This window comes from Salmo trutta, chromosome 6, assembly GCF_901001165.1.
Source record: "Salmo trutta chromosome 6, fSalTru1.1, whole genome shotgun sequence".
NCBI classification, from domain to species: domain Eukaryota; kingdom Metazoa; phylum Chordata; class Actinopteri; order Salmoniformes; family Salmonidae; genus Salmo; species Salmo trutta.
The window spans coordinates 48776952-48803709 of NC_042962.1; the positions used below are offsets into that span (position 1 = coordinate 48776952).

Consider the following 26758-nt stretch of genomic DNA (forward strand, 5'->3'; position numbering starts at 1 on the left):
TGGTTTTTAGCCCATTTGGAAAATGGGGCATCCACAGCCAGAGGAAAAGCCACTTTAACGTTCATATGTTGATGGGTAAAAAAACTAAAGCTCTGAAAAAGGATACCTATTTAAAATAGCTACTGTACTTGATACTTTTCCAAAGGGATTTTCCTGCTCCAAATTATGAGTCACGTTATGACACATTGCTAAATATTATGAGACATTATGATGAAATGTTACAGTGATGCAGCTTAAAGCAAATGTACAACATATTTGTCAACTCTACATTGACTAGTTTTAGCGTCTAATAAAGTCGGTTAAAATGACTAGCCTTGTGAATATTTCACCGCCTGTCTGTTCTCTTGCCTCAGGGGCTATTCCAGTTTAGAAGCTCTGTATTCATTATTGGACAACTTCCTCTTGCATTGCATTGTGGGAAGATCCCCAACAGAGCTGTGTGCATCACCAAAGAGAAACATGTCCTTTCAATAGAAGGAAAAAATGGCTCCTTCAATGAGGCATCGATGAAAGAGAAACGCCATCTGTTTTAAAAGTGAACAGGTTTGGGGTGGAAAGCAAGCAAACAACGTGTCATGATTTGAGATTCGTCGAATTTTGATAAATGATGACTAATACTTTCAGCATGTTCTGATATTTTAGGCTACTCCATGTTTCTCATGTAGCAGTATGTTATATCCCTATTCTACAACTGCCAAGCACAACGATATAGACCAAATATGTATTGTGAAATCCAACCGTTTTACCGACACATGACAGCATGTTTCGGGCTATTTCTGTCGGGTATCAAAGTAGTTTAGAGGATCACATGTGAAAAGGGACTTCCATCAAACTTCTCTGCCATATCCAGAGAACCTTTTCCCCTGACCCTGATCGGGTCTACATCCTATAGCCAAGTTCTTACCCTGGTCCAGCATTAATATGAAGGACACTAGGCAACAAGGTCAGCATCTGCTCACGCATAATTAAGTGTAATGAAGTCTACAGCTTTTAAATCCTCCCTCAGCACTCGCCTACTACACTCCTATAATTTGATCAATACTTTATCCCAGCAGTGATCCCTAACCCTGTGCACTTACTGTAGCCTTCGCTCTTTAGCTGTCGGTTTCCCTGTCTGCCGGTCTCCCTGTCTGCCTGTCTCCCTGCCTGCCTGTCTGTCCCCAAGCCTGCCTGTCTGTCCCCCGTCCTGCCTGTCTGTCCCTCTTCCTGCCTGTCTGTCCCCCTGCCTGCCTGTCTGTCCTCCTGCCTGCCTTCTTGCCTGCAAGCCTTCTAGCCTGCCTGGCTGCCTGTCTCCCTGCCTGCCTCCATGTCTGCCTCCCTGTCTGTCTGTCCATCCCCATCAGGCAGTGTACTGTTATGGGAAATCAGGGATAAACCTAGCCAGCTGTGCAGGGGACTCCCATCATACACTTATGCACACATTAATATATACCCATACACATACGCACACAGAGAACTACCTCTATGCAGTCAGGCACATGTAAATGACATACAGTGCAAGTCATGTACAATATACCCAGCAAGCACATTTGGTTTCTTGGAAGTTGTGGGAATGTACGTTTTTGGTTTCCCATTGATTCTGGGAACGAAGCCATACGTTTCCTGACCGGTAAAACTTTCAGCCTATTCTGGGAACATACATTTTTACATTGCAGGGAGGTTCTGAGAACATCTTGCTATGGTTACCTGAACGTTTTCCTGGGAGGTTTTATTAATTAATTTGCTTAGGCATTAATCATGCAAACATTTGTTGATTCTGGCACAGCATCAGTGAGATTTGAACCTATGATCTTCTGCTCTCTATCCATGGAATTAGTCCACTGAGCCACCAGGAAGGAGCTAGAATGCCATGTTATTTTTTTAACTCAAAGCTGTTCATTCTAGTCTATTCAAACAGACCCTGTTTCAAAGGAAACAAGCACTCATTAAGATCAGATGTGGCCAATTAGTGGGTGCGGCCAACACACCTGAAAATACTTAACAAGACAGAGGATAGAGAGAGTTTTGTTGACGCTGAGAATAGAATGTACTTTTTTTTCTTTATATTTTTTGAACGTTACTGTTTTCTTGCAGTTTTTATGGAACGTTTTCTTAATGTTCTGGGCACATGGCTTTAAATAGAACCATGAGGAAACCTGCAGAAAACATTTGGCTGAAGTACTAAAATTTCCACAAAAAACATTGTTTCTTAGGTGTTCTTGGAACAATTTGAGAACATTACTTTAAATAGAACCCTGAGGAAACGTTATACTGAAATTCACACCTAAGAAACGTATGGTTCTCAGAACATTATGTCCGAGCTGGGTATCCTGCACCATTCCCAGAACATTGTGGGAAGGTTGTATGCAAAATAACCATAGGACAACCACACTCTCACCAAGCTCTAAGAAACATATGGTTCTCAGAATGTTATGTGATAGCTGGGGAATCACGTAAACATACAAATACAAAAGTACACATGGCCTAAGCAGCTAAACACACACACACGCTTCGAGACAAGTAAAGCTGAACCACGCATGAGAGCACTAGCAGTTCCGGACAACAGTGTGATCACGCTCTCCATAGCCGACGTGAGTAAGTCTTTTAAACAGGTTAACATTCACAAGGCCGCAGGGCCAGACGGATTGGAGCAAGTGTCTTCACTGATATTTTCAACTCTGCCTGATCCAGTCTGTTATACCCACATTTCAAGCAAACCACCATAGTCCCATGCTCAAAAACGCCAAGTTAACTGCTCTAAATGACTATTGCCCCTTAGCACTCGTAGTTGTAGTCATGAAATGCTTTGAAAGGTTGGTCATGGCTCACATCAACACCATCATCCCAGACACCCTGGACCCACTCCAATTTGCCTACCTCCCCAACAGATCCACAGATGAGTGCAATAGAGATTGCGTCCACACTGCCCTTTCCCACCTGGCAAAAAGGAACACCTACGTGAGAATGCTGTTCATTGACTACAGCTCAGTGTTCAACACCATAGTGCACTCCAAGCTTGTCACTAAGATAAGGACCCTATTATTAAACACCTCCCTCTGCAATTGGATACTGGACTTTCTGACGGGCAGCCTATCCGCCATGCTGAACCTCATCACAGGGGCCCCGCAGGGGTGCGTGCTGACTCTCCTTCTGTACTCCCTGTTCACCCACGATTGCGTGGTCGCACACAACTCCAACACCATCATTACATTTGCTGATGACACGACAGTGGTAGGCCTAATCACCGAGGATGTGACAATCGTCGTAAGGAGTAGACCAAGGTGCAGCGTGTTGAGTGCTCATAAATATTTATTAAACTCATAACACTAAAACAAAACAACAAATAATGGAAAACGAACGTCACGTTCTGCAGGCTTTACAGAGCTGTGCAAAAACAAGATCCACTATTAAAGGTGGAAAAAAGGGCTGCCTAAGTATGATTCCTAATCAGAGACAACGATAGACAGCTGCCTCTGATTTGGACCCATACTCGGCTCAACACAAAGAAATACAAAACATAGAAAGGCATAGAATGCCCACCCCACATCACACCCTGACCTAACCCAAAAAATATAAAATAAACGGCAATCTAAGGTCAGGGCGTGACAGTACACCCCCCAAAGGTGCGGACTCCCAGCCGCAAACCTGAACCTATAGGGGATGGTCCGGGTGGGCATCTACTCTTGGCGGCGGCTCTGGTTCAGGGCGTAGTCTCTGGAGGAACCAGACCGTGGATCATCGCCGGAGGCTCAGAACTAGAAACCCCCGCTGGAGGTTCTGGACTGCCGACCGCCGCTGGAGACTCTGGGCTGCAGGCCGTCTCAGGAGGTTCCGGGCTGCAGGCCGTCGCTACAGGCTCCATGCCATGGATCACCACTGGAGGCTCTGTGCCATGGATCACCACTGGAGGCTCTGTGCCATGGATCACCACTGGAGGCTCTGTGCCATGGATCACCACTGGAGGCTCCGGGCCATGGATCACCACTGGAGGCTCCGGGCCATGGATCACCACTGGAGGCTCCGGGCCATGGATCATCACTGGAGGCTCCGGGCCATGGATCATCACTGGAGGCTCCGGGCCATGGATCATCACTGGAGGCTCCGGGCCATGGATCATCACTGCAGGCTCCGCGCCATAGATCATCACTGCAGGCTCCGCGCCATGGATCACCACTGGAGGCTCTGTGCCATGGATCACCACTGGAGGCTCCGGACCATGAATCATCCCTACAGGCTTCTTGCCATGGATTATCCCTACAGGCTTCTTGCCATGGATTATCCCTACAGGCTCCGGGCCATGGATCATTACTGGAGGCTTCATACGTGGAGCCGGAATAGGTCTCACTGGACTAGGGAACGTCGCTGGAGGCTCCGGACTGGGGAACATCGCTGAGAGTTCTCGACTGGGGAACGTCGCTGAGAGTTCTGGACTAGGGAACGTCGCTGGAGGCCGGGTGCGCAGAGCAGGCACAGGGTATACTGGGCCTTGGAGAAGCACTGGAGGTCTGGAGCTTATGACTGGCACATTCCGTCCTGGCTGGATACTTACTTTGGTCTGGCAAGGGCGGGTCGCTGGCACAGGACGAACTGGGCTGTGCAGGCGCACTGGCGACACAGTGCGTAGAACTGGCGCAGGATATACTGGGCCGTGGAGGCGTACTGGAGGTCTGGAGCTTATGACTGGCACAACCCGTCCTGGCTGGATACCCCCTGTAGCCCGGCAAGCATGGGGCGTTGGAACAGGTCGCACAGGTTTGTGCTGGTGAACTGGGGGTACAGTGCGTAGAGCTGGAGCAGGATAACCTGGGCCGAAGAGACGCACCGGAGACCAGGAACGCTGAGCCGGCACAATCCTTCCTGGCTGAATGCCAACTCTAGCACGGCAACTGTGGGAAGCTTGCACCGAGCACACCGGGCTGTAGCTGCGCACTGGCGACACAGTGCGCATCCCCGCATAACACGGTGCTTGCTCGATCACTCGCTCCCCATGGTAAGCACGGGGAGTTGGCTCAGGTCTCCAACCTGCCAATCTCCCCGTGTGCCCCCCCAAAAAAATATTTTTGGAGCTGCCTCCAGCACTTGCCTCGTGGTTGGTATAGTGCCTCATAATAATGCCGCTCTGCTCTTGCTCCCTCAATCTCTTCCCTCGGGCGGCGATACTCCCCAGCCTGACTCCAGGGTCCTTTCCCGCCCAGAATCTCCTCCCATGTCCAGTTGTCCTGACCACGCTGCTTGATCCTTTTGCGGTGGGATCTTCTGTGGCGATTGTCGTAAGGAGTAAACCAAGGTGCAGCGTGTTGAGTGCTCATGATAAATATTTATTAAACTCATAACACTAAAACAAAACAACAAATAACGGAACACGAACGTCACGTTCTGCAGGCTTTACAGAGCTGTGCAAAAACAAGATCCCACAACTAAAGGTGGAAAAAAGGGCTGCCTAAGTATGATTCCTAATCAGAGACCATACTCGGCTCAACACAAAGAAATAGAAAACATAGAAAGGCATAGAATGCCCACCCCACGTCACACCCTGATCTAACCCAAAAAATATAAAATAAACGGCAATCTAAGGTCAGGGCGTGACAGAGGACAATTACACAGGCTATAGGGAGGAGGTCAGAAACCTGGCAGTGTGGTGCCAGGACAACAACCTTTCCCTCAACATCAGCAAGACAAAGGAGCTAATCGTGGACTACAGGAAATGGAGGGCCAAGCACACAAACCTACATGTACATACTGTATTACCTCAATCAAGTTCCAAGTTTTAATGTCACATGCACAAGTGTAGTGAAATGCCTTTCTTGCTAATTTAATCAAACACCCCAACTACCTCGTACCCCATTACACTGACTCTGTACCGGTACTCCTTGTATATAGCATAGCATCGTTATTGTTATTTATTGTGCTAATTTTTTGTGTTACACAAATATAGCTAAAAATAAAATAGTATCTATTACTTTTTATCTATCAATGTTCATACTTTTTAACAGCATATTTGGGAAAGGGCTCGAAAGTAAGCATTTCACGGTAACGTCTACAACTTCTTGTATTCAGCGCATGTGACAAATAAAATAAAATTCAAATAATTTTTTTACACACACACGAACACTGAGCAAATGACACACGAACCCATGCAAGCATAGTACCATTCCTATGGTGAACCCAGAGGGGTGAGAGTGTGGTCTACCCTTATCCCTCAATCCTCAAGGTAAAGATTACGGTCCTCTGCTCTGAGATATTACATGAATGTACGGCTGAGAGGGCTTCATGCATTGTTTGCAGCTGTGTCGCATTAATTCACCAAAATGTAAGTCTGAGCCTCCAGCCAAAGGGTCTGGTACAGTCTGAATCGGGGTGACAATGGGCTTATGTAACAGACTTAGCTAATGCCCTTTCCCATGCCCCTGTCATGTGATTATGGCCATTCACATGGTCAAATTAAACATTTACATTCCACCAATGTCTTCTTCAGGTCAGAGTGAGTGGAGGGAGGTTTTCATACCTCACTGGTAAGCATGGACACTGGCCCAATGTGAAGTCCAGTCCATTTCTTACAGATGCCAAAGTAATCAAAGACGGACTCCACAGCAGAGATTGGCCAGAGATTGCCCCCTGTCCTTTCTTAGTGGTGGTTATTTCAACATGTTATATTGCGAATACAGATACAAGTGAACCAAAGTCATGAGAGAATGGTTTTACTAACAATTAGGGAATAACACACAGTACCATGGAGGTCATTTCCATAGAATAGATTTCCATTCAATGTTTCCACTAATACACCATAGTCCTCTTTGTCTTTTGCTCCATTTCCCTCTCTTTGTAGTCGCTGGGCAGAATCACATTGGCTGTCTCTCTTTATGATCCTGGATGTATTGATGTCATCGTTAACGATGACGAGAGTTAAATCGGGCACACTGCGGTTTATGGGATGTGAGTGGAGCGAGCAGATTGGGCATCAGTAGGCGATGGAAGAGGGCCAAAGAGACTGGCAGGAGGTTGGCACGGCTGGCATTGCATTGGAACAATGCATGCTGCTCCAACCTGTCACTCAGTGCTATTCATATACCCACATACAGAGCATACTGTAGACAAATTTAACACACAGCATAAACACACTAATATGCACACAGACACGTACAAAAGGACTAAAACATACATAATTTAATTCACACAGCCTAAGGAGCTACATGTGGATACACTCCCACTAAAATACATCTTATGCATGCATGCATGCATGAATGCACACACACACTCCCTAGGTGGAGGCTGACAGCATGTGTGTGTGTGTGTGTGTCAGAGAGAGCAAGAGAGAAATTGTTGAAGGGCTTGGAGATTAATTAAGATAGTGGAGATGAGAAAGAGATGACAGTGAATTGGTGAGAGAGGGATGTAGCAGACTGACTGAAAGAGCAATGGGATATGAAAGAGAGAGCGACAGAGTGAAAGAAATTAGGAGAGACTGGGTAGAATAAATGAACAGAGAAAAAGAAAGAAAGGGTAAGATGGGGGGAGAGAATCGCCATATAGCCAGCAGCATGAAAATCCTGCCAAGTGAAAGCGTCACTGTACACTCAGAAAAAATGGCTCCGAACGGGTTCTTCGGCTGTCCGCCATAGGAGAACCCTTTTTGGTTCCAGGTAGAACCCTTCTAGATAGCACCTTTTTTTCTGAGAGCCCTACCTATTACAGCCGTGATATGAGAGAGATACCAAGCCAACACACAAAGAACTAGGAAACCTGCTCACCCCTCCCACACCCCTTCTCACTCCCACCTCGACCTCCCCCCACGTCCATCAAACGACATGCGTCCTGAAGGGGAGGGACCTTTAGATACACATGGCCTCAGCTGGACCTTTCTGGACCCTTCTGAGAGCGGAATGGCTGTGTGTGTGAATTTCTGGGATCTTTTATTCCAGCTCATGAAACACGGGACCAAAACTTTACCTGGCCCTGGTATCCTGGAAGGATATTGACCTCATCCCTTCAGTAGAGGATGCCTGGTTATTTTTTTTAAATGCCTTCCTCACCATCTTAAATAAGCATGCCCCATTAAAGAATTTAGAACCAGGAACAGATATAGCCCTTGGTTCTCTCCAGACCTGACTGCCCTTAACCAACACAAAAACATCCTGTGGCGTTCTGCATTAGCATCGAACAACCCCCGTGATATGCAACTTTTCAGGGAAGTTAGAAACCAATACACACAGGCAGTTAAAAAAGCTAAGGCTAGCTTTTTCAAGCAGAAATTTGCTTCCTGCAACACAAACTCGAAAAAGTTCTGGGACACTGTAAAGTTCTTGGAGAATAAGAGCACCTCCTCCCAGCTGCCCACTGCACTGAGGATAGGAAACTCTGTCACCACCGATAAATCCACTATAATTGAGAATTACAATAAGCATTTTTCTACGGCTGGCCATGCTTCCCACCTGGCTACCCCTACTCCGGTCAACAGCACTGCACCCCCCACAGCAACTCGCCCAAGCCTTCCCCATTTCTACTTCTCCCAAATCCAGTCAGCTGATGTTCTGAAAGAGCTGCAAAAGCTGGACCCCTACAAATCAGCCGGGCTAGACAATCTGGACCCTTTCTTTCTAAAATGATCTGCCGAAATTGTTGCAACCCCTATTACTAGCCTGCTCAACCTCTCTTTCGTGTTGTCTGAGATTCCCAAAGATTGGAAAGCAGCTGCAGTCATCCCCCTCTTCAAAGGGGGAGACACTCTTGACCCAAACTGCTACAGACCTATCTATCCTACCCTGACTCTCTAAAGTCTTCGAAAGCCAAGTCAACAAACAGATTACCGACCATTTCGAATCCCACCGCACATTCTCCGCTATGCAATCTGGTTTCAGAGCTGGTCATGGGTGCACCTCAGCCACGTTCAAGGTCCTAAATTATATCTTAACTGCCATCAATAAGAAACAATACTGTGCTGCCGTATTCATTGACCTGGCCAAGGTTTTCGACTCTGTCAATCACCACATCCTCATCGGCAGACTCAATAGCCTTGGTTTCTCAAATGATTGCCATGCCTGGTTCACCAACTACTTCTCAGATAGAGTTCAGTGTGTCAAATCGGAGGGCCTGTTGTCCGGGCCTCTGGCAGTCTCTATGGGGGTGCCACAGGGTTCAATTCTTGGGCCGACTCTTTTCTGTGTATACATCAATGATGTCGCTCTTGCTGCTGGTGAGTCTCTGATCCACCTCTACGCAGACGACACCATTCTGTATACTTCTGGCTCTTCTTTGGACACTGTGTTAACTACTCTCCAGACGAGCTTCAATGCCATACTACTCTCCTTCCGTGGCCTCCAACTGCTCTTAAATACAAGTAAAACTAAATGCATGGTCTTCAACCGATCGCTGCCTGCACCTGCCCGCCCGTCCAGCATCACTACTCTGGACGGTTCTGACTTAGAATATGTGGACAACTACAAATACCTAGGTGTCTGGTTAGACTGTAAAGTCTCCTTCCAGACTCACATCAAACATCTCCAATCCAAAGTTAAATCTAGAATTGGCTTCCTATTTCGCAACAAAGCATCTTTCACTCATGCTGCCAAACATACCCTCATAAAACTGACCATCCTACCGATCCTCGACTTCGGCGATGTCATTTACAAAATTGCCTCCAATGCCCTACTCAATAAATTGGATGCAATCTATCACAGTGCCACCCGTTTTGTCACCAAAGCTCCATATACTACCCACCACTGCGACCTGTACGCTCTCGTTGGCTGGCCCTCGCATCATACTCGGAGCCAAACCCACTGGCTCCAGGTCATCTACAAGACCCTGCTAGGTAACGTTCCCCCTTATCTCAGCTCGCTGGTCACCATAGCAGCACCCACCTGTAGCACGCGCTCCAGCAGGTATATCTCTCTGGTCACCCCCAAAGCCAATTCCTCCTTTGGCCGCCTCTCCTTCCAGTTCTCTGCTGCCAATGACTGGAACGAACTACAAAAATCTCTAAAACTGGAAACACTTATCTCCCTCACTAGCTTAAACACCAGCTATCAGAGCAGCTCACAGATTACTGCACCTGTACATAGCCCATCTATAATTTAGCCCAAACAACTACCTCTTCCCCTACTGTATTTATTTATTTATTTATTTTGCTCCTTTGCACCCCATTATTTCTATTTCTACTTTGCACTTTCTTCCACTGCAAATCTACCATTCCAGTGTTTTACTTGCTATATTGTATTTACTTCGCCACCATGGCCTTTTTTGCCTTTACCTCCCTTATCTCACCTCATTTGCTCACTTTGTATATAGACTTATTTTTTCTACTATATTATTGACTGTATGTTTGTTTTACTCCATGTGTAATTCTGTCTTGTTGTATGTGTCAAACGGCTTGCTTTATCTTGGCCAGGTCGCAATTAAGGTGAAATAAATAAATAAATAAAAACATGTTGCATTTATATTTTTGATCAGTATAGTTTTCACATGCAAACTTTATATGTCCGAATCAAATTATGCTTTCCAAAAATAACATGGTCGCTGTGGTAGAATGTTCATTTTGATTGCCGATTTTTCTGCATTTATCTGAGTGCCATCAGGTTTCAGACGTGTCCATGTTAACAGGATTGTTAGGGAAATCATTCATCTTCCAAAGCATGTAAATGTTTTAATCAAACTATTTTATTAATCTGAGTTTCCACAATAATTGCATTATTGTGTGCATTTAACAGTACTCAATGTAACCAGTGAATTTCACACACACACACACACACACACACACACACACACACACACACACACACCACCTACAGTGCTACATTCCAATGGTATCCACTTATCCTGCTGTTGGATACATTGCACTGAGAATATTTACACGGAGGTTCAGTACAGTAGAGGGTTTAGCACAAGGGAGCATAGCGCTGCGAGTGTTCTGCCTGCGTTAACGGTAGTGAGGAAATGTTCTACGACTCATATATGAAAACAGAACCCATCAGCGCTCCACTGTCACGCCCCCATCGCTGTGGTGATGATGATGTAATCCCTCACGGTTGTGATCTGAAGATGTGGACGGCAACGCAGCGGAGAGTTACGTAAGAGAGAACATACTACCCCTGCCCCCTCCCTCCTTTCCTGGGTGATACAGGGAGAATAGGAGGTTTATGCCTGGCTAAGTCAGTCTGACATCATAGAGCGAAAGAGAAGGAGAGAGGGAGGGAGAGACGGAGGTGAACTGACCGAGCGGAAAATGGTGACAGAGAGTGAGCGGAAGAGGAGGGAATAGAAAAGGCCAAAGGAGAGAGAAAGAGGAGAGAGAATAACTATCCCGTATCATACAATAGGGTCAGAGACCAGTCTCTGTACTGAGGCACCACAGGTCCAGATAGTAGGGATATAGCCTATAATAATTGAAACTCTCTCTTGCTCTCACAGCCTCTACTATATTGGAGTACAATATAGCCCAACTGAAACTCCACCTAGCCTCCTCAAGGGGTTTGGCAGAAACACAGGGAGGGATGCCAATTGGGTGTTCGAAATCACAGCCAATGTGTGCGGTTGAGTTGGTCTTCAGCCTGAAAGGCGGGCGTGACAGATGTCAGCAGAGATGTTTTATAGGCTACATTGTAAGGGGCTTTGACGTCAGGTCACATCTTCGGTCAGATTACATTATGAATTGTGACGGATGCCTCAACTGAGGTGTTAGGCCTACAAGAATGCTTTGGTTAGATACCTCAAGGCTCCCTGGTTTCCTGAATCTACAGCTGTTACTGTGCAACTGAGGTTGATGAATCCCCAATGGAGGCAAGGCACTTGGCACATACAACACACAAGCTTCTTACATGACATGGCAGAGCTTCAACTGCTTGCCCTACTCCCTATACATCTCTTCCATTTTAGTGATGCTGAGGATTATGGTGGAATGTTGACAGTTGTAGAATATACTCCAGTTGTAGATCGTGAAAACCTTGCCAGCCACACGGCCCCCTTCTCTCACCGTGAATGCCATCCACAGCCATACCCCTAACCACACCATAGGATATCATGTTACATTCATTTCGTAGAGATAAGATTCATATCCTGTAGGACGTTAGTTCTGCAAGTGTCATGTAAGATGATTCACCACAGGAGAACTTCATAAGGAGATGTTATACAGTGTTAGGGAAGCTACTCTGAAAATCTAGTTTGCCAAGCTACCAGTTACATCACACTGAAGTTAAACGTCACTAAAGCTACCATTAAGAAAAATATAGTTGACTTAACTAAAGTTACTTTGAAATTGTAGTTCACTACCGCCAAACTACTTTTTTGATCAATTATAATATCTAAATCTGAAATGTCATAGACTAGAAGTTGCAAGAACAGACCACTGTGGAGTCGGATGTTAACATCCCGTGTGATTTGGCCTATTAAACACAAAAACGATGTTTTAAGTGACAATTAGGCATATCTGATGCTGGAAATGGAAGGATGTTATAGCCTACTTCACCCATTTTCTTTTTTTTGTTGCAAAAACAGTAGTGTGTAGTTCCTGTACTTAGCTACACTGCTATATACATGGCAAAACGGGAATGAACTACTGAAAACACTGTCAAGATTTGAATTTAGTTCAACTACCACCAAGCTGCTGCAAAATCTATATGTATAGCTCACTACTCCCAAACACTGATGTTATAGTGTTAGTTATTATTATTAGGTCAACGTAGGCTATTTGTTGGCTATGCCAAGCCTTATGACATATTTATGTAGCATGTATGCCTACTAAATGTAAATCTCTATATAAAACATATTCAAATGTAACCACATCTGAACAATGCATTGAATGGATGGGGGGATGGAGAGAAAGCCTTGGTGTATGTTGTAAAGGTGCTACCTAGAACCTAAACGTGTTATTCGGCTATCCCCATAAGAGAACCCTTTGAAGAACCCTTGTTGGTTCCAGGTATAACCCTTTTGGTTAATTGGTTCCAATTAAGCGCATTTTGGGTTCCGTGCAGAACCCTTTCCACAGAGGGTTCTGCATGGAACCCAAAATGGTTCTACCTGGAACCAAAAAGGGTTTTTACCTGGAACCAAAAAGGGTTCTCCTATGGGGACAGCCTAAGAACCCTTTTGGAACCCTTTTTTCCCCTCGAAGAGTGTAGGGTTAAATGGCTAGAAACAGGAGGATGGATGGATGGGGTGGCAGGGTAAAGGAGCAGCCCTGAGGACACAGTTTTGGATGCTACATAGCACTGCCCTCCAAGAACTGATTTAGGATCAAATTTGTGCATTCAACTCCTGACCTCAGCCACAGGGAGGTAATATAACCAGCTGCTATGAGATTTAGTAGGCTGTAGCACCAAGGGATAGCCTGTATCAAAATGTTTGATTGAAATAGTGATTGTAAAATAGTGTAGCCTAATTGAGGTGATGGACAATGCAGCCTGTTATCTGATTACAGAGAGGTAATGACTGGGCAAGGGTGTTATTTTGCCCCAGTAACCTTTCTAAAAAACAAATGTAATCCCTATATACATTCCGATACATTGGGCAAATTGAGTCGGCCCCACCCCCTGCTTTGTAAATGGACAAAGGCAACGACAACCCAACATATTATGCCTTGCGTATAGGCTACTATTTATAATTTGTCATTCCATAAACAGTGATGATCAAAAGCTGCTGTTTTTACGAGTGTTATCGTGTGAAATGAGAGGACCGAGCTTGGTATGTGTCAAGTGGAAAGGGACCCCAGTTTATGTGTCGCTGATCCCTTATTCCCAGAGGAATGTTTTTTTTATCAACGGTCGTCAACATACGGGCGCCCTGCGCTGCATCTTGTTATACTCGAACAAAAGAACCACATCCTAATTTATCTATTCCATAAACCAAAGACAACAATGACAGTCACATTGACGACCACGTCTATGACAAAATCCCTTTGTGAAACGGTTTTTTCGCAATGATGAGATCCAATCTCGGCAGCAGTGGTCCATGCACCTTACCATTAGCCCACACCAATACGCGCACCTGAGACAGAAAGAAATTACAAAAGGAGACCATACAATGGATACAACCCCGCCTTTGATGGGCCACACGAGTCATTTATAATTTTCACATGATTGAAAAACAGGGTAATGGTGATTCTACATGGCTGCAGCAAAGCAAAGCAAATTGGCATTAACTATGTTCCATAAAACCGAGCGCGCGCCTTCAGCCCTCTATCTTGGTCGCGCAAAACATGTCCAAATAAAAACCCACGTTGATGGGATACACAAAAAAATTTTTATTTAATATTCTTTGTCATTTGCAAAAGGCTCATAACAAAACACATGCCAGAGCAAGCCATGGTGCAGGGGGAGAAAACAGCGCTTTTGTGTCACGTGAAGCGAAGCCATCGCAAGTAGGTGAAATCGCGCAGTAGTCTAACAGTACGGTTGAAACGCGCAAAAACGCTCGGTATCAAACAACGATCATTCCGTACCTTTGCTTTCTTCCCTCTCCTCTTGGTTTTCCTCTGTGGTAGACTCCATGGCTGGCTTCGTCCCATCCATTTGGAATGTTTTCCTTTGAATACTTTTTCTCCCTGGCTTTTGGATTCTGACTTTGCTCTCTCTCTCTCTCCCTCCCACCCTCACCCTCTCTCCCTTGCAAGCTTAGCTCCTCTGTATATACTAGGCTACAATCCCGTTTCAAGATTCAAAGGTCTTGTCCGATTTTGCACAGATTAGTGCTCCCTAAACGATGCCAGCTAACGCTTTGGGCGTATGTCACTTGCAATCCCAATTTGGCGATGGATAAAAACGTTGATCATGGCAGATTTTTAAGCGCCCATTCTATTTTACAGTATAGAATGAACTCAATCACATGACCCATCCCTGCCTCCAGGCACATAGCATCCCTACACTTCTGGAAAAAACTGCTTCTTCTGCGGTCCCCATAGGGTAAACCATTTTTTTATTCCAGGTAGAACCCTCTTTGGTTCCAGGTAGAAACCTTATGGGTTCCAGGTAGAACCCTCTGTAAATGGAACCCAAAAGGGTTCTACCTGCAACCAAAAAGGGTTCTTCACAGGGTTCTCCGGACAGAAGAAGAACCCTTTAAGGTTCTATATAGTAACTTTGTTTCTAAGAGTGTACAGCTATATCACACAGGTGAGAGAAAGAAAGCAAAAGAAAGAGAGAAAAAGGGAGAGAGATACAGATAGTGAGGTGGTCACCCCCCTTAAATCAGGGTTATAGGTTACTGCGCCGCAGGCTGTATCTGTTAGCACACACATGCACCAATGTGCAAACTCACAGCACTGACACACAAAATACACACACGTCAACGCTCACATAGGCACTTGCACTAACGCACAGCAGCTATCACCCAAAAACACACCACCCACTCTCCATCTGGTGACTAGAGGGCTAGAAAGAGAGAGAGTGGGTGATCTACAGAGAGTACTCGAGAGAGAGCGAGAAGAAGGAGAGAGGGAGAAGAGGGAGATGAGGAGAGAGGGAGAAGAGGGAGATACCGAGAGAGAAAATAATACAGAATAGTCTAGGCTTTATTTGATCTGTACTTCTGAAGTATAGTCCTGCAGTTTGGGGGATGGTTACAGACTTTCCCATCCTAACAAAATATAAGATATTTCATGCTGGACAAACAAATGACAAAGAAAAAACGACATATTCATAATTCATTTGAATGAATTTGCTCTGTGTACTATTGTTCAGCTCGTTTTCTAATAATACACACACATCCTCAAACAAAGGGACGCCAGCTGCCCCGAATCCTCTTAAATAAGGTATTAATTCTGATGCACGTGGCCTAACACAGCTCAAATGCTTGGTGTCTAGCTGGACAAAGCCTAGTGCTCTGTCTGTTGTAGCAGAGCCACACAACTGTCCAGGAAAGGGGCTTTCAGAGCACTCACAGGTGTTTGACAGAATGTCACCAGTAGTCAGACTCTGAGGGTCCAATATGTGGTGCAAAGATCTTCATATGGAGGCTCAGGCTGGCTATCTGAGCTGAGCACTGGGCAGTGCAGTTTAACCCTACAGCTAGGCTCCTGAAGGTTGAATATCGTCTCACACACACACACACACATATCCTCCAATTCAATGGTCATTGAGAGGAAGCAAACAGCAAACCTCCTGGGTGAACCTTCAAGGTCCATTTCCCCCACATCCAATAATCCCTTATGCTGGGTCACAGATTAAGCACTTGTCCAGAAGATGAGATACAGTGGGCCCTGGCACTCTCTCCTCCTGCACACACATAATACACACACACATACTACACACACTTTGAGGTTTGGATCCAATCTGTTCCAATTTAGGAGATATAACAGGTCAAGCCAATACTGTATATCCTCTCTGGAAATCTCCTGCAGAATTAGACATTGGGCTTTGGTCAAGTAGAGTGGCTATCAGCCCCAATCATAGAATCCTTGACCATAGTGTCATACCAAAAACAGCTGTTCTAGTTATTATATTTCTATGGTTAGTCTCTGGTTGGGATGGACATTGGGGAATCGGGGGATTTAATATCCCTGTATATTAATCCTCTGTATCCATATGACTGTATCCTGTATACTGGCTGTGAATTATCCACTAAGGACTAACAAATGGGGTCTAGACAGGCCAAGAACTAACTCTCTCGTTTTAGTGTGGCCCTCTAACACACTCTGGTCAAGGCCACCCTGATCACTAGTCTTTGCTGACTTATTCAATGTCCCAGAATTCCTCTCTCTATTAAAGTCCAAAAATGCACTGAACCAAAGATGTCAGCCACATGGCTTCCCTTTAAAGAACTCAACAATGGAACACTGCCTTTAATTCCTCAGAGGAAATGACTACTTACTTTCTTATGACCACAAAATAATAATACTTTTAAAAACTATGAATATGAATTCAGGAGAGGGATCGGGACCCCTCTCCTTCCTCATTACTGTGGAATAGAGAAACTAGAGCCACAATGGGTCGTCTCTCTCCCAGTAATGAGGCCATTACGGCTCCATTATGCCCTCCGATGTGGAGTTAATGGGGAGAAAGGAACAGTCTGGCCTCCCTTTGATGTCCCTGGAAACAACACTGTAGTTCTGTCCCCCAATTCTGTCCCACTCCCAAAGCACCTCCATTTTGGAAATCGGTTTACAAAACTTAACCAATTCCGTTAAAGGATATTTATGTATATCTGACTTGGCAAACTGGATCGGTCCGATCTTTCACAAGTCAACACGTGAGTCGATTCAAATATCGACTCAACATCAGAGAGATTATGTTAGGCCGAGGGGATGTTAATCGCTGTTGCTATGGTGACATGTCAACAAGACGACAGCCATAAACTGATTGAAATCTATGAAACTGTAACATGGGTCGTATAAAGGGGACCAAGGTGCGGCGTGTAGAGTGTTCATAATTCTCTTTAATAATGACACTAAACAGAAAACAACAAAAACGACAACCAACAGTTCCGTCAGGTAATACCTACAAAACGGAAAACAACTACCCACAAAACCCCATAGACAAACCCCAACTTAAATATGATCTCCAATTAGAGACTACACGAACCAGCTGCCTCTAATTGGAGATCATCAAAACTCAACCTAGAACTAGAAAAACAAGAACAAAACATAGAAACCAAAAACATAGAGTGCCCACCCATATCACACCCTGACCTAAATAAACAGAAAAAACACAGCTCTCCTAGGTTAGAACGTGACCCGCAAACCTGAACCTATTGGGGAGGGTTCGGGTGGGCATCCATACTTGGCGGAGGCTCTGGTTCCGGGCATAGAGCCCCCACAGCCCGCTGATCCCCCCGCTTCTGTGTGTCCGGAGGAACCAGACCGTGGTTCATCGCCGGAGGCTTTGGACCGCCAACCGCCGCTGAAGACTCTGGACCGCCAACCGCCGCTGAAGACTCTAGACCGCCAACCGCCGCTGAAGACTCTGGGCTGAGGAGCGTCGCTGGAGGCTCCGGGCTGAGGAGCGTCGCTGGAGGCTCCGGACTGGGGAGCGTCGCTGGAGGCTCCGGACTGGGGAGCGTCGCTGGAGGCTCCGGACTGGGGAGCGTCGCTGGAGGCTCCGGACTGGGGAGCGTCGCTGGAGGCTCCGGACTGGTGAGCGTCGCTGGAGGCTCTGGACTGGGAAGCGTCATTATCGGTTCAGGACTAGTGACCGCTGCTGCTGGCTACATGCCATGGATTATCTCTACAGGTTCCGCGCCATGGATCATCACAGGAGGCTTCTTACCATGGATGATCTCTACAGGTGCCGGGCCATGGATCATTCCTACAGGCTTCGTGCCAGGGTTTATCCCTACAGGCTCTGGACCATTTATAACCCCTTCGGGCTTTTTGCCAAGGATTATTTCTACAGGTTCCGGGCCATGGATTACCTCTCGAGGCTTCGTGCCATGGAACATCCCTACAGGCTCCGGGCCATGGATCATCACTAGAGGCTTCGTGCCATGGATCATCTCTATAGGCTTCGGACCATCGCTTATCACTGGAGGCTTAGATCGTGGAGCTGAAACAGGTCTCACCGGACTAGGAAGACGCACTGAGGACCGAGTGCTCAAAGCAGGCACAGGCCGTACTGGGCTATGGAGGCGAACTGGAGGGAGAGTGCGAGGACCAGGCACAGGACGTACTGGAGTATGGAGGCGCACTGGAGGGAGAGCGCGAGGAGCAGGCACAGGATGTACTGGGCTACGGAGGCGCACTGGAGAGCGAGCGCAAGAGGCAGGCACATGCTCACCACAATAAGCACGGGGAGTTGGCTCAGGTCTCAGTCCTGGCCCAGCCAAACTACCCGTATGCCCCTCGTTCTTCCCCGGTAGGCTCCGATACCTCTCTATTACTTGGCCCCAAGTCCAGTTTCTCCTTTCCGTCCACTCTTTGTGTGACCAGGTGTCCATTTCTGCCTGGCCACGCCGCTTGATCCAATCATGGTGGGTAGTTCTGTAACATGGGTCGTATAAAGGGGACCAAGGCGCGGCGTGTAGAGTGCTCATAATTGTTTTTAATAATGACACTAAACAGAAAACAACAAAAACGACAACCAATAGTTCCGTCAGGTAATACCTACAAAACGGAAAACAACTACCCACAAAACCCCATAGACAAACCCCAACTTAAATATGATCTCCAATTAGTGACAACATGAACCAGCTGCCTCTAATTGGAGATCATCAAAACTCAACCTAGAACTAGAAAAACAAGAACAAAACATAGAAACAAAAAACATAGACTGCTCTGACCTAAATAAACAGAAAAAACACAGCTCTCCTAGGTCAGAGCGTGACAGAAACTAACGATGCTATCGGTTCCTAGGACACGTCTTCTGTGTTCTCTCCGACAGCTGTAGTCAATAAAGTGCAAATCTTTGAAATCCTGAGCCTAATATGGATGGCTGTAAAGAGAATCTAGTAAAGTTTGGAAAAGAAACAGCGACATATATAGTCAACCCTGTGGGTGGATGTTCTGTCTAGGCCAGAGCTGTCCAACACTCTTCCTGGAGATCTACCGTCCTATGGGTTTTCAGTCCAACCCTAATTTAACACACCTGATTCTACTAATTAGCTGCTCAACAAGACCTTAACTAGCTGAATCGGATACACTAAATTAGGATTGGACTGAAAACCTACAGGACAGTGGATCTCCAGGAAGAGGGTTGGGCAGCCCTGGTCTAGGCCATCAGCAGTTCAACTTATGACATGGTCTATTGACCATCTCCCCAGAGCTAGTGGATGGCCACCCAGACAGAGGCTTTAGAACAAACGGCCATGTTTTTGTTTTCGCCTCAAGCTGTCTCGGTCTCCCTCCCTCTGAAGAGTTATTTAAAGCCCCTGAAGACCTGCCTCCCCTCCACCGCTTGCGGGACTCTCCATCCATTAGAGAAAACAACAATATTTTCTCAATGCACCAAGAACAACAAGCACACCACCCCTAGAGGCATTCTGCATGCACCTGCATCATCCCAAATGGCACCCTATTCCCTAATTAACGGTGCTCTAAAAGTAGTGAACTACTGTATATAGGGAATAGGGTGCAATTTGAGACACAGCCATGTTATTGGACAAGTTCCCATGATTCTCATGACCCCCATTAGGTCACCCTACTGCAGCCTACTGTGTTTCCTCCAATGGGCGGCCCTTGTCTGACCCCTGAACCCTCTCTGAACCGTCGTCTGAGTCTAGTGTCCTACTAACCTGGGATAGCAGCAACTCGTCCAGTGATGGTGTGTGTGTGTCTACTGCTTATCGGGTGGGGATGCCGTTTCATCGACTGATCACAAACACCAGCAACAAAACTAATACACACACACACACACACACACAAAATGCACATTATCTGGGAGTGGGCATTAGGAGCCTCCTGCTGATGCTTTAGTCTAATCCTGGCCATTTTAATTGCCTTTGCTCCCTGTAAAAGGGAAACGTTGGCTGGGAGAAAACCAATGGATGTTCTGATTAAGTCAACCACAGCTGGGACTAGAGGACATGGAGGGCTGTGACACAGCAGCGACTCCTATTCTGCTCCCCTGGTTAGACGGGGAAGAGCGGACATAGCCGGCCACATGGGACGTAATCTGGCAGGATGACCCACTTTCCCGCCAGGCCATTCTCTGCACGCTCTCACCCCACCCCTACGCTGGCGGTCGCTAAGGAGACGCCTAGCTCCCTCTCATCAGGGACTCTGAACGTGGATGCTGGAAAGAGTTCATCCTTAGTAACCAAACACACAAACATCAGCGGGGGGGGGGGGGGGGGGGGGGAGTTGTAGGTTCTGGCGGCACCTTTCCCAATCCTGCCGACAACCTTGCCTGCTCACTACTCACTCCCCACACAGTTTTACTAGAGCACACACACATACAGAGCCACTCACACATGTACATCCATGCAATCTCTGCTGGTCGCGTCTGATTTGGCTCTCAGACACTGCCTAAATGAAAACACCCGCAACTCTAGTTTCCTCACCTTAACTCTGTCTGAACTATACTGTGTGGTCCGACAATTTCCTGAGCCAGCATCCATCCCTAGACATGTAGGGATGTGAGGGGAGTTACATAGGGAGGGGAGGGGAGTTTGAGGGTTTAAGAGACTCCAAGACAAAACACTGAGATCCCAGGAATGGAGACACATTGGGATAAAAGTGTCTGAATAACTCAGGGGACAGGTCACAACTCTCCTCTCGAGAAGCAACCACTGTTTGATTAAAAACAGATCATTAATGCATTTTGCTTTCCCGTCTATCTCGTGCAACATCTTCTAGTCAGCGAGCTCAAAAGCCAAGGAGCTGAGGATGGAAATCGAGGCGGGAGTGTGGGGTCTCCCTTAACAACTCACAATATCTCACCACTGTCTTTGCTGACATGCTTTACCCAGCCCTCCTACCCCGCCCCCCACTGTTTCATCTGACTAGCCCCGTAATCCCTCTGGCCCAGATACTGCAGGCAGCTCAACATGATGTCACATCACATCCCCACAGCAGGTACACCCCCCCCCCCCCCCGCCCTCCCACCACCACCACCACCACCACCACCATTTCATATATATCCCAGGAAGCCAGGGTCAGATGACCAGGGCCTCTGCTTCAAAACAACCCGCCCCCCCACCACCCAGGAAAATGTTGCACCTGCATGGGAACCATAACGCTCCAACGGAAACCCTGGAGCGAATCCTTGTCGCTCCAACGGAATCCTTTACAGTGATCACTCAGAGGCCAATAATAAGTCATTTTGCAGGAGAGAGAACGAACAGGCCTGGGAGGTTAGTATCATCAGCGTCATCGTTATGGTGTTCCCATGTAGATGGAAAGAAAGATTGACAGGGCTACAAATAGGCATGCTCGGCCTGTGTGTGTGTGTGTGTGTGTGTGTATGTGTGTGTATGTATGTATATTTGCGCACATGAGTGTCCCCAGATCACACGTGACAGGATTGAGACGGTGCTTTTAAGCTCCCAGCATACATAGCTGTCGCTATGGCAACAAGTCATCTCAACGATCCCTCCATCTTCCGTCTCGGAGACCAGAGAAACCAATGGTTGTAGGAAAGTCTCAGAAATGGCTCCTACCACGGGCATGGCTACAGTAGCCAGACAGCCTATGGCGGTCATGGAGATTGCTTTACAGTGAGAAGTGGTGTAAGAGAGGAAAGAGAGCGGAGTAAGACCTCTGCTCCGGTCCTCCGTTTACCCAAATATCCTACGTTAGTTCATCTAGTGTGTGTGTGTGTGTGTGTGTGTGTGTGTGTGTGTGTGTGCACGTGTTCATCAAGTGTGTGTTGAAGAGGCTCTTCGCTGCTCAACTCACAATAAACAAATGGCCATTTATTTTATATAACAATTATTTTACCAGGTAAGTTGACTGAGAACACATTCTCATTTACAGTAACAACCTGTGGAATAGTTTCAGGGGAGAGACTGGGGGATGAATGAGCCATCTCTGTCTGTGAAGCGCTTCATGAAGCAGTAACTCAACTGATTCCTAACCAACCAGACAAGAGCAAAGAAAGAGGAGAGAGATGGCATCTTGTTGGAGAGGTTGGCTGACATCACTATCTCCCTGGGTAAGAGTGTTAATAAAGGCTGCCGTTGCTAGAGAGCACAGCCAGTGTCATGCAACTCCGTCACGGTCAGCCATAACAACCAGACAAGGCTGAAACAATGACACGACATGCCTAGGAACATACTGTAGCTATCTCAGTTCCATTCAACAGAGATGGCAGCGACAACTAAGTGAGGTCCTCGTGGGTAGTCAGTCAGTGTAGAGCACGATGGTTCCTTTTGATTAGTCAGTCAGTGTCCTAACACTTGAGGTTCTGGGGGGGGGGGGGGGTGACAACAATTTTTGAACCCCTTGTGGCCCCCTAAATGTGGAGTATGAAATAATTTTTACATAACAAATTTTTGCTATCGTTCTTTTTTTACATCCTTTATTAGACAGTGGCAACGTGAAACATGGTCTTTTGCCTGCTAATGCCTGCAATGCAGTGAAGAAAACGATATGACAACAATAACGTCTAATGTAACTGGCCCCTCTAACAGTACAACTGGCCCCAGCTTACAACAGGGGCCAGGACACACACGAGGACGTGCACCCAGATTCACACACATACGATCTGTCACCGCATTCACTTAATTTATTAGCATAGACAGAAAAAGCTGATATAATATAAAACAGAACACAAAAAAACGATTTAGTAACTGTAAACTATTACATTCTTTAGACCTATTACTTTATTGGATTATAATTTTTTGTTTCGTAAAATCAGCCAAATCACAGAAAATGCTCATCATTCATGCATTAGACAGTAGACTAGATTAGGCAAAGGAACTATGAGAGCGCAGTTCAGATGATAGAATGTATAACTGCCACCATAAAGAAAATCACTTAACATCGCCTTAATTTTGTCAATTGATCGTACTTGTAGGCTACGTCTATGTGCCCACTAAATCGAGCACTCTATCCTGTTGAACACCATTGCTATGACATTAAAAACATACCCAAGCATGAAGTAAAAAAAAAAAAGACATGTATACTCAAGTTTTCCAGTTGAAGAAACGAAGAGGAAAGTATTTGGGTATTAATAATTGCACCTACCCATTTTGTTACTTTCGTAGAACTTCAGTGCTTGGCGGATGCGATGTGACAAAAAGTTCTGCAAGTGGGGAGCTGCTTCGTGCAGGGCAGCAGGGCGCGCGCTGGAGCACCAGTGCACGAACGCTCTCCCCGAAATCAATGCACCCCATCCCGTGGGGACGGGGGAAGGGTGAGTGAAATCGCTGCTGGGTCTTGGGCCCTTTTTAGTCAATAGAAAAGCTTACTCATGTCTGCAACAAAATTGCATTCAACATATTTTGATCTCTATAACGACCCGCTTGATGTAGTATTTTATTTTTGTATTTAACCTTTATATAACTAGGCAAGTCAGTTAAGAACAAATTCTTATTTACAATGAGGGCCTACCCAGCCAAACCCAGGCGACGCTGGGCCAATCCGGATGTGATACAGCCTGGATAGTAATGATTTCTATTGGGGGGGGGGGGGTTGTTTTTGTCAATACTGTTACAGTGCCTGTTTTTGTAAAATTGAATAAACTTGAATGGGACAAGAGAAGTGACATCAGTGTTTATGGTAGGGGAGGAAATTATCTATAAAATATCACATTTGACCTCTTGGCTTGGCCTCCATGGCCAGTGGGCTAAGAGTGAAATGCCAGGTGATGCAAGACCTCTGCAGCTCCTACCCCGACACAGAACGGTTTGTTGCACCATGACCCCAATGTAAATGTCAAGCGTGTGTAGATGTAACTCACTAGAGTAGAGGTCTGGTTCTGTGTGCTGGCCCCTTTTCTAGCAGTTGGACCAGCTGATTACCTGCGACAGTAAGTTGTTTTAAAAATCAAAGCCAAAACCTTCACTACAGCTATGCCGGTATCCACTCAGTGGCTGGATTCTCATATATAACAGACTCAGACCAAATGAAATCAAAGTACCAAAATTCTATTTACAGGGCCATAAATGATCATTAACCTCACTGAAACAGAATTTGACATTTCAAATCTGATAACGTATTTAGAGTTTCAATTCATCAAACATTCTTTATTAGAAACTATATCAACAATCTTATATAAAAAATTAAAAATCGAACGATTTTGATATAAAACAAACACATGGGAAGAAACCAACACATTGTTGTACCTGAGCCGCTGAGACAGATGCAACCCGTCTGAATGTTGAGAAAGAAGCAGACAAACATTGAGGCCAAGGCTATTATGCAGTATCTGGAGATGATGAAATCAAAACGATCTCTTTCTTCATTTATGGTTGAATGAAATAGGAAAGAAATCCCCCCAAAATATAAAAAAAACAACAAAAAAACAACTACCTTGACAGCAATAAGAGATAGCTTGAAGGCTACCTGGACATGAAACCATGCTCGTTGACAGAACAGGTAGCCTGAAAAAAAGAACTTTTGAGTCTGTAAACTCAATTTGCTGGGGGAGCTTAAACATTTATGCAAATTGTGTATACTCGTCCTCTTCTTGTGCCTGCATCTTATGAATTTGTCATTTCATTGTGAAACCAGAAGAACAGAAATAACTGTCTAAGAATGACAGAAACAAAATTCCCCCCCAAAAAATGTTGCTTGACATAAGATGTTATGGTGAGAGGAGGGGAACGTTTAGGCACTGTGATCAGGTTGCAGGGAGTACCTCTCCGTCTCAATCAGTTTCCTCCCTACTGAACATGACCCAGTTTCTCAGCTCTATGTTTCAGGGGGTTGTCTAGACTGGAGCAGTGTGTGGGTGGGCTCCATTGGAAGAACATATGTCCGCAGTGGAGCTACAGTTTTAGAGGGATGACGGGCCAGTATTTGGGCTGTTTCTTGTCACAGTTTCTGTCGAAGGTGAGCTGCACGGCCGTCTCCATGCCCTGGACCTTTGCCGCGTCTTCCCCGTACAGCTTCTTCATCTCGGCGCCTCGGCGCTCGCCCGGCCGCTCAGAGGGGGGCAGCGACCTGGTGGGCCAGGAAATTCTGTGCATGTCCTGGTCGGCCAACACGTAAGTATCCTGCTGCTCCGCCTCCAGCTGCTGCTGCTTCTCTGTGGGGAGGGACACAAGACACAAGGCTGTTAAAGTCAGCCTCAGAATTCATTACATGTCGTTGTAATGGTGCGTTACGTTGTCTACTTATACAGCAATATGATCAAAAGACCATATGACCGTGGTGTTAGGGGGTTATTATAGAGTTATTAACACTCATTGTGGAACTTTTAGATGTAGAGACTGACACACACACACACACACACACACACACACTCACTGAGCTCCTCCTTGTGCCGCTCAGTCTGGGCAAAATACTGGCGCAGCTCCTCTGTGATCTCCATGTTGCTGACATCACATTCGATCTCGCTGTCCGAGCCACTTTCCGCATCCCCCTCCTCGTCATCTGCACCCCCCTCCAAATCCTCTTCCACATGGTCCTTAGCAGCGACCGTCTCCTCTGCTCTCCTCCCTCCACTCTCTCCCCCATGCCAGTCTGCATAGCGTTTGGGGGCAGTGGGGTACTGTTGGGGGTACCCTGGCCCGTAGGCAGCCTCCCAGGCCTTTCTGTAGGCCTGCTTGTGTCTCTGGTGCCAGTTCATAGCCTGCTGGTAATGCTGCCAGTAGTGGCCATACACAGGGTGGGCAAACCAGGAGTAGATGCTACCATGGTCCTCCTGTCCAGGACAACAGAGGATGGATGACATTGTTATCACCATGATTCATCGATAACACCCAACCAACATACATTGTTTCATCTATGTTTAACGTGAAAAAGCTAACCAAAAAGTGCAGAACTAGGCTAACCAAAAAAGTCCAATGTGGTATCTTGATTCTAGAAAGGCACCTTACCATGGTGGTGCTTCTCCTGCAGCGTGGTTTAGATCGCAGCTACAGTCTGTAAAGGCAAATGCATTTGTTGTCATAAAACACTTAATTTCAAAACGTGTACTAGCTAAAGTTAGTTGGCTAGCATAGGCGCTCCAGGGGAACCATAGCGAGCAAATGATCAGCAGCTAGCAATGACATCATCAAAACAAAGATGGAGGCAGCTGGCGGTTAGACACACACCAAAAATAAAATAGATATATCCTCAAACGTCAATAGCTATAACATTATTATAGACGGTAACTCACCGTGAATAAATGCACGATACATAACGTATATAGCTCGTTACCTCCATTTAGTGCAGTACACTCAAACGCTGACAAACGCACGCGCTGCATACAGCAACCAAGAACCAGGAGAAAGAATATCCCAGAAGCCTTTGGAAAAAAAAAAAGAAGCGATT

General features: G+C 46.1%; 2 protein-coding genes across 5 annotated transcripts in view; both read right to left on the reverse strand.

Annotated features, from left to right (window-relative positions):
- LOC115196092 (neuronal membrane glycoprotein M6-b) overlaps positions 1-23836 on the reverse strand; it is a 35542-nt gene extending 11706 nt beyond the window's left edge. Inside the window, exon 1 of one of the 3 annotated variants that reach the window (XM_029756640.1) lies at positions 23522-23836. In XM_029756640.1, coding sequence (XP_029612500.1) covers positions 23522-23525 — 4 coding nt within the window. In that variant the 5' untranslated portion in view covers positions 23526-23836. Of the gene's footprint in view, positions 1-14407; positions 14826-23521 lie in introns of those variants that run through there. The other 2 variants (XM_029756638.1, XM_029756639.1) reach the window with 2 other exon arrangements.
- A 658-nt stretch (positions 23837-24494) lies between these two features.
- On the reverse strand, positions 24495-26732 carry LOC115196094 (gem-associated protein 8). Of its 2 annotated transcripts, none has more exons than XM_029756642.1 (4): positions 26645-26732; positions 26320-26365; positions 25748-26144; positions 24495-25526 (listed from the first exon to the last, which is right to left on the reverse strand). In XM_029756642.1, the coding sequence occupies exons 2-4, from the start codon at positions 26320-26322 to the stop codon at positions 25267-25269; spliced, it is 660 nt and encodes a 219-aa protein (XP_029612502.1). In that variant the 5' UTR covers positions 26323-26365; positions 26645-26732; the 3' UTR covers positions 24495-25266. The 2 variants fall into 2 exon arrangements, with proteins under 2 accessions (XP_029612502.1, XP_029612501.1); XM_029756641.1 differs by having other exon boundaries at positions 26604-26732.
- Between the last annotated feature and the right edge of the window lie 26 nt (positions 26733-26758).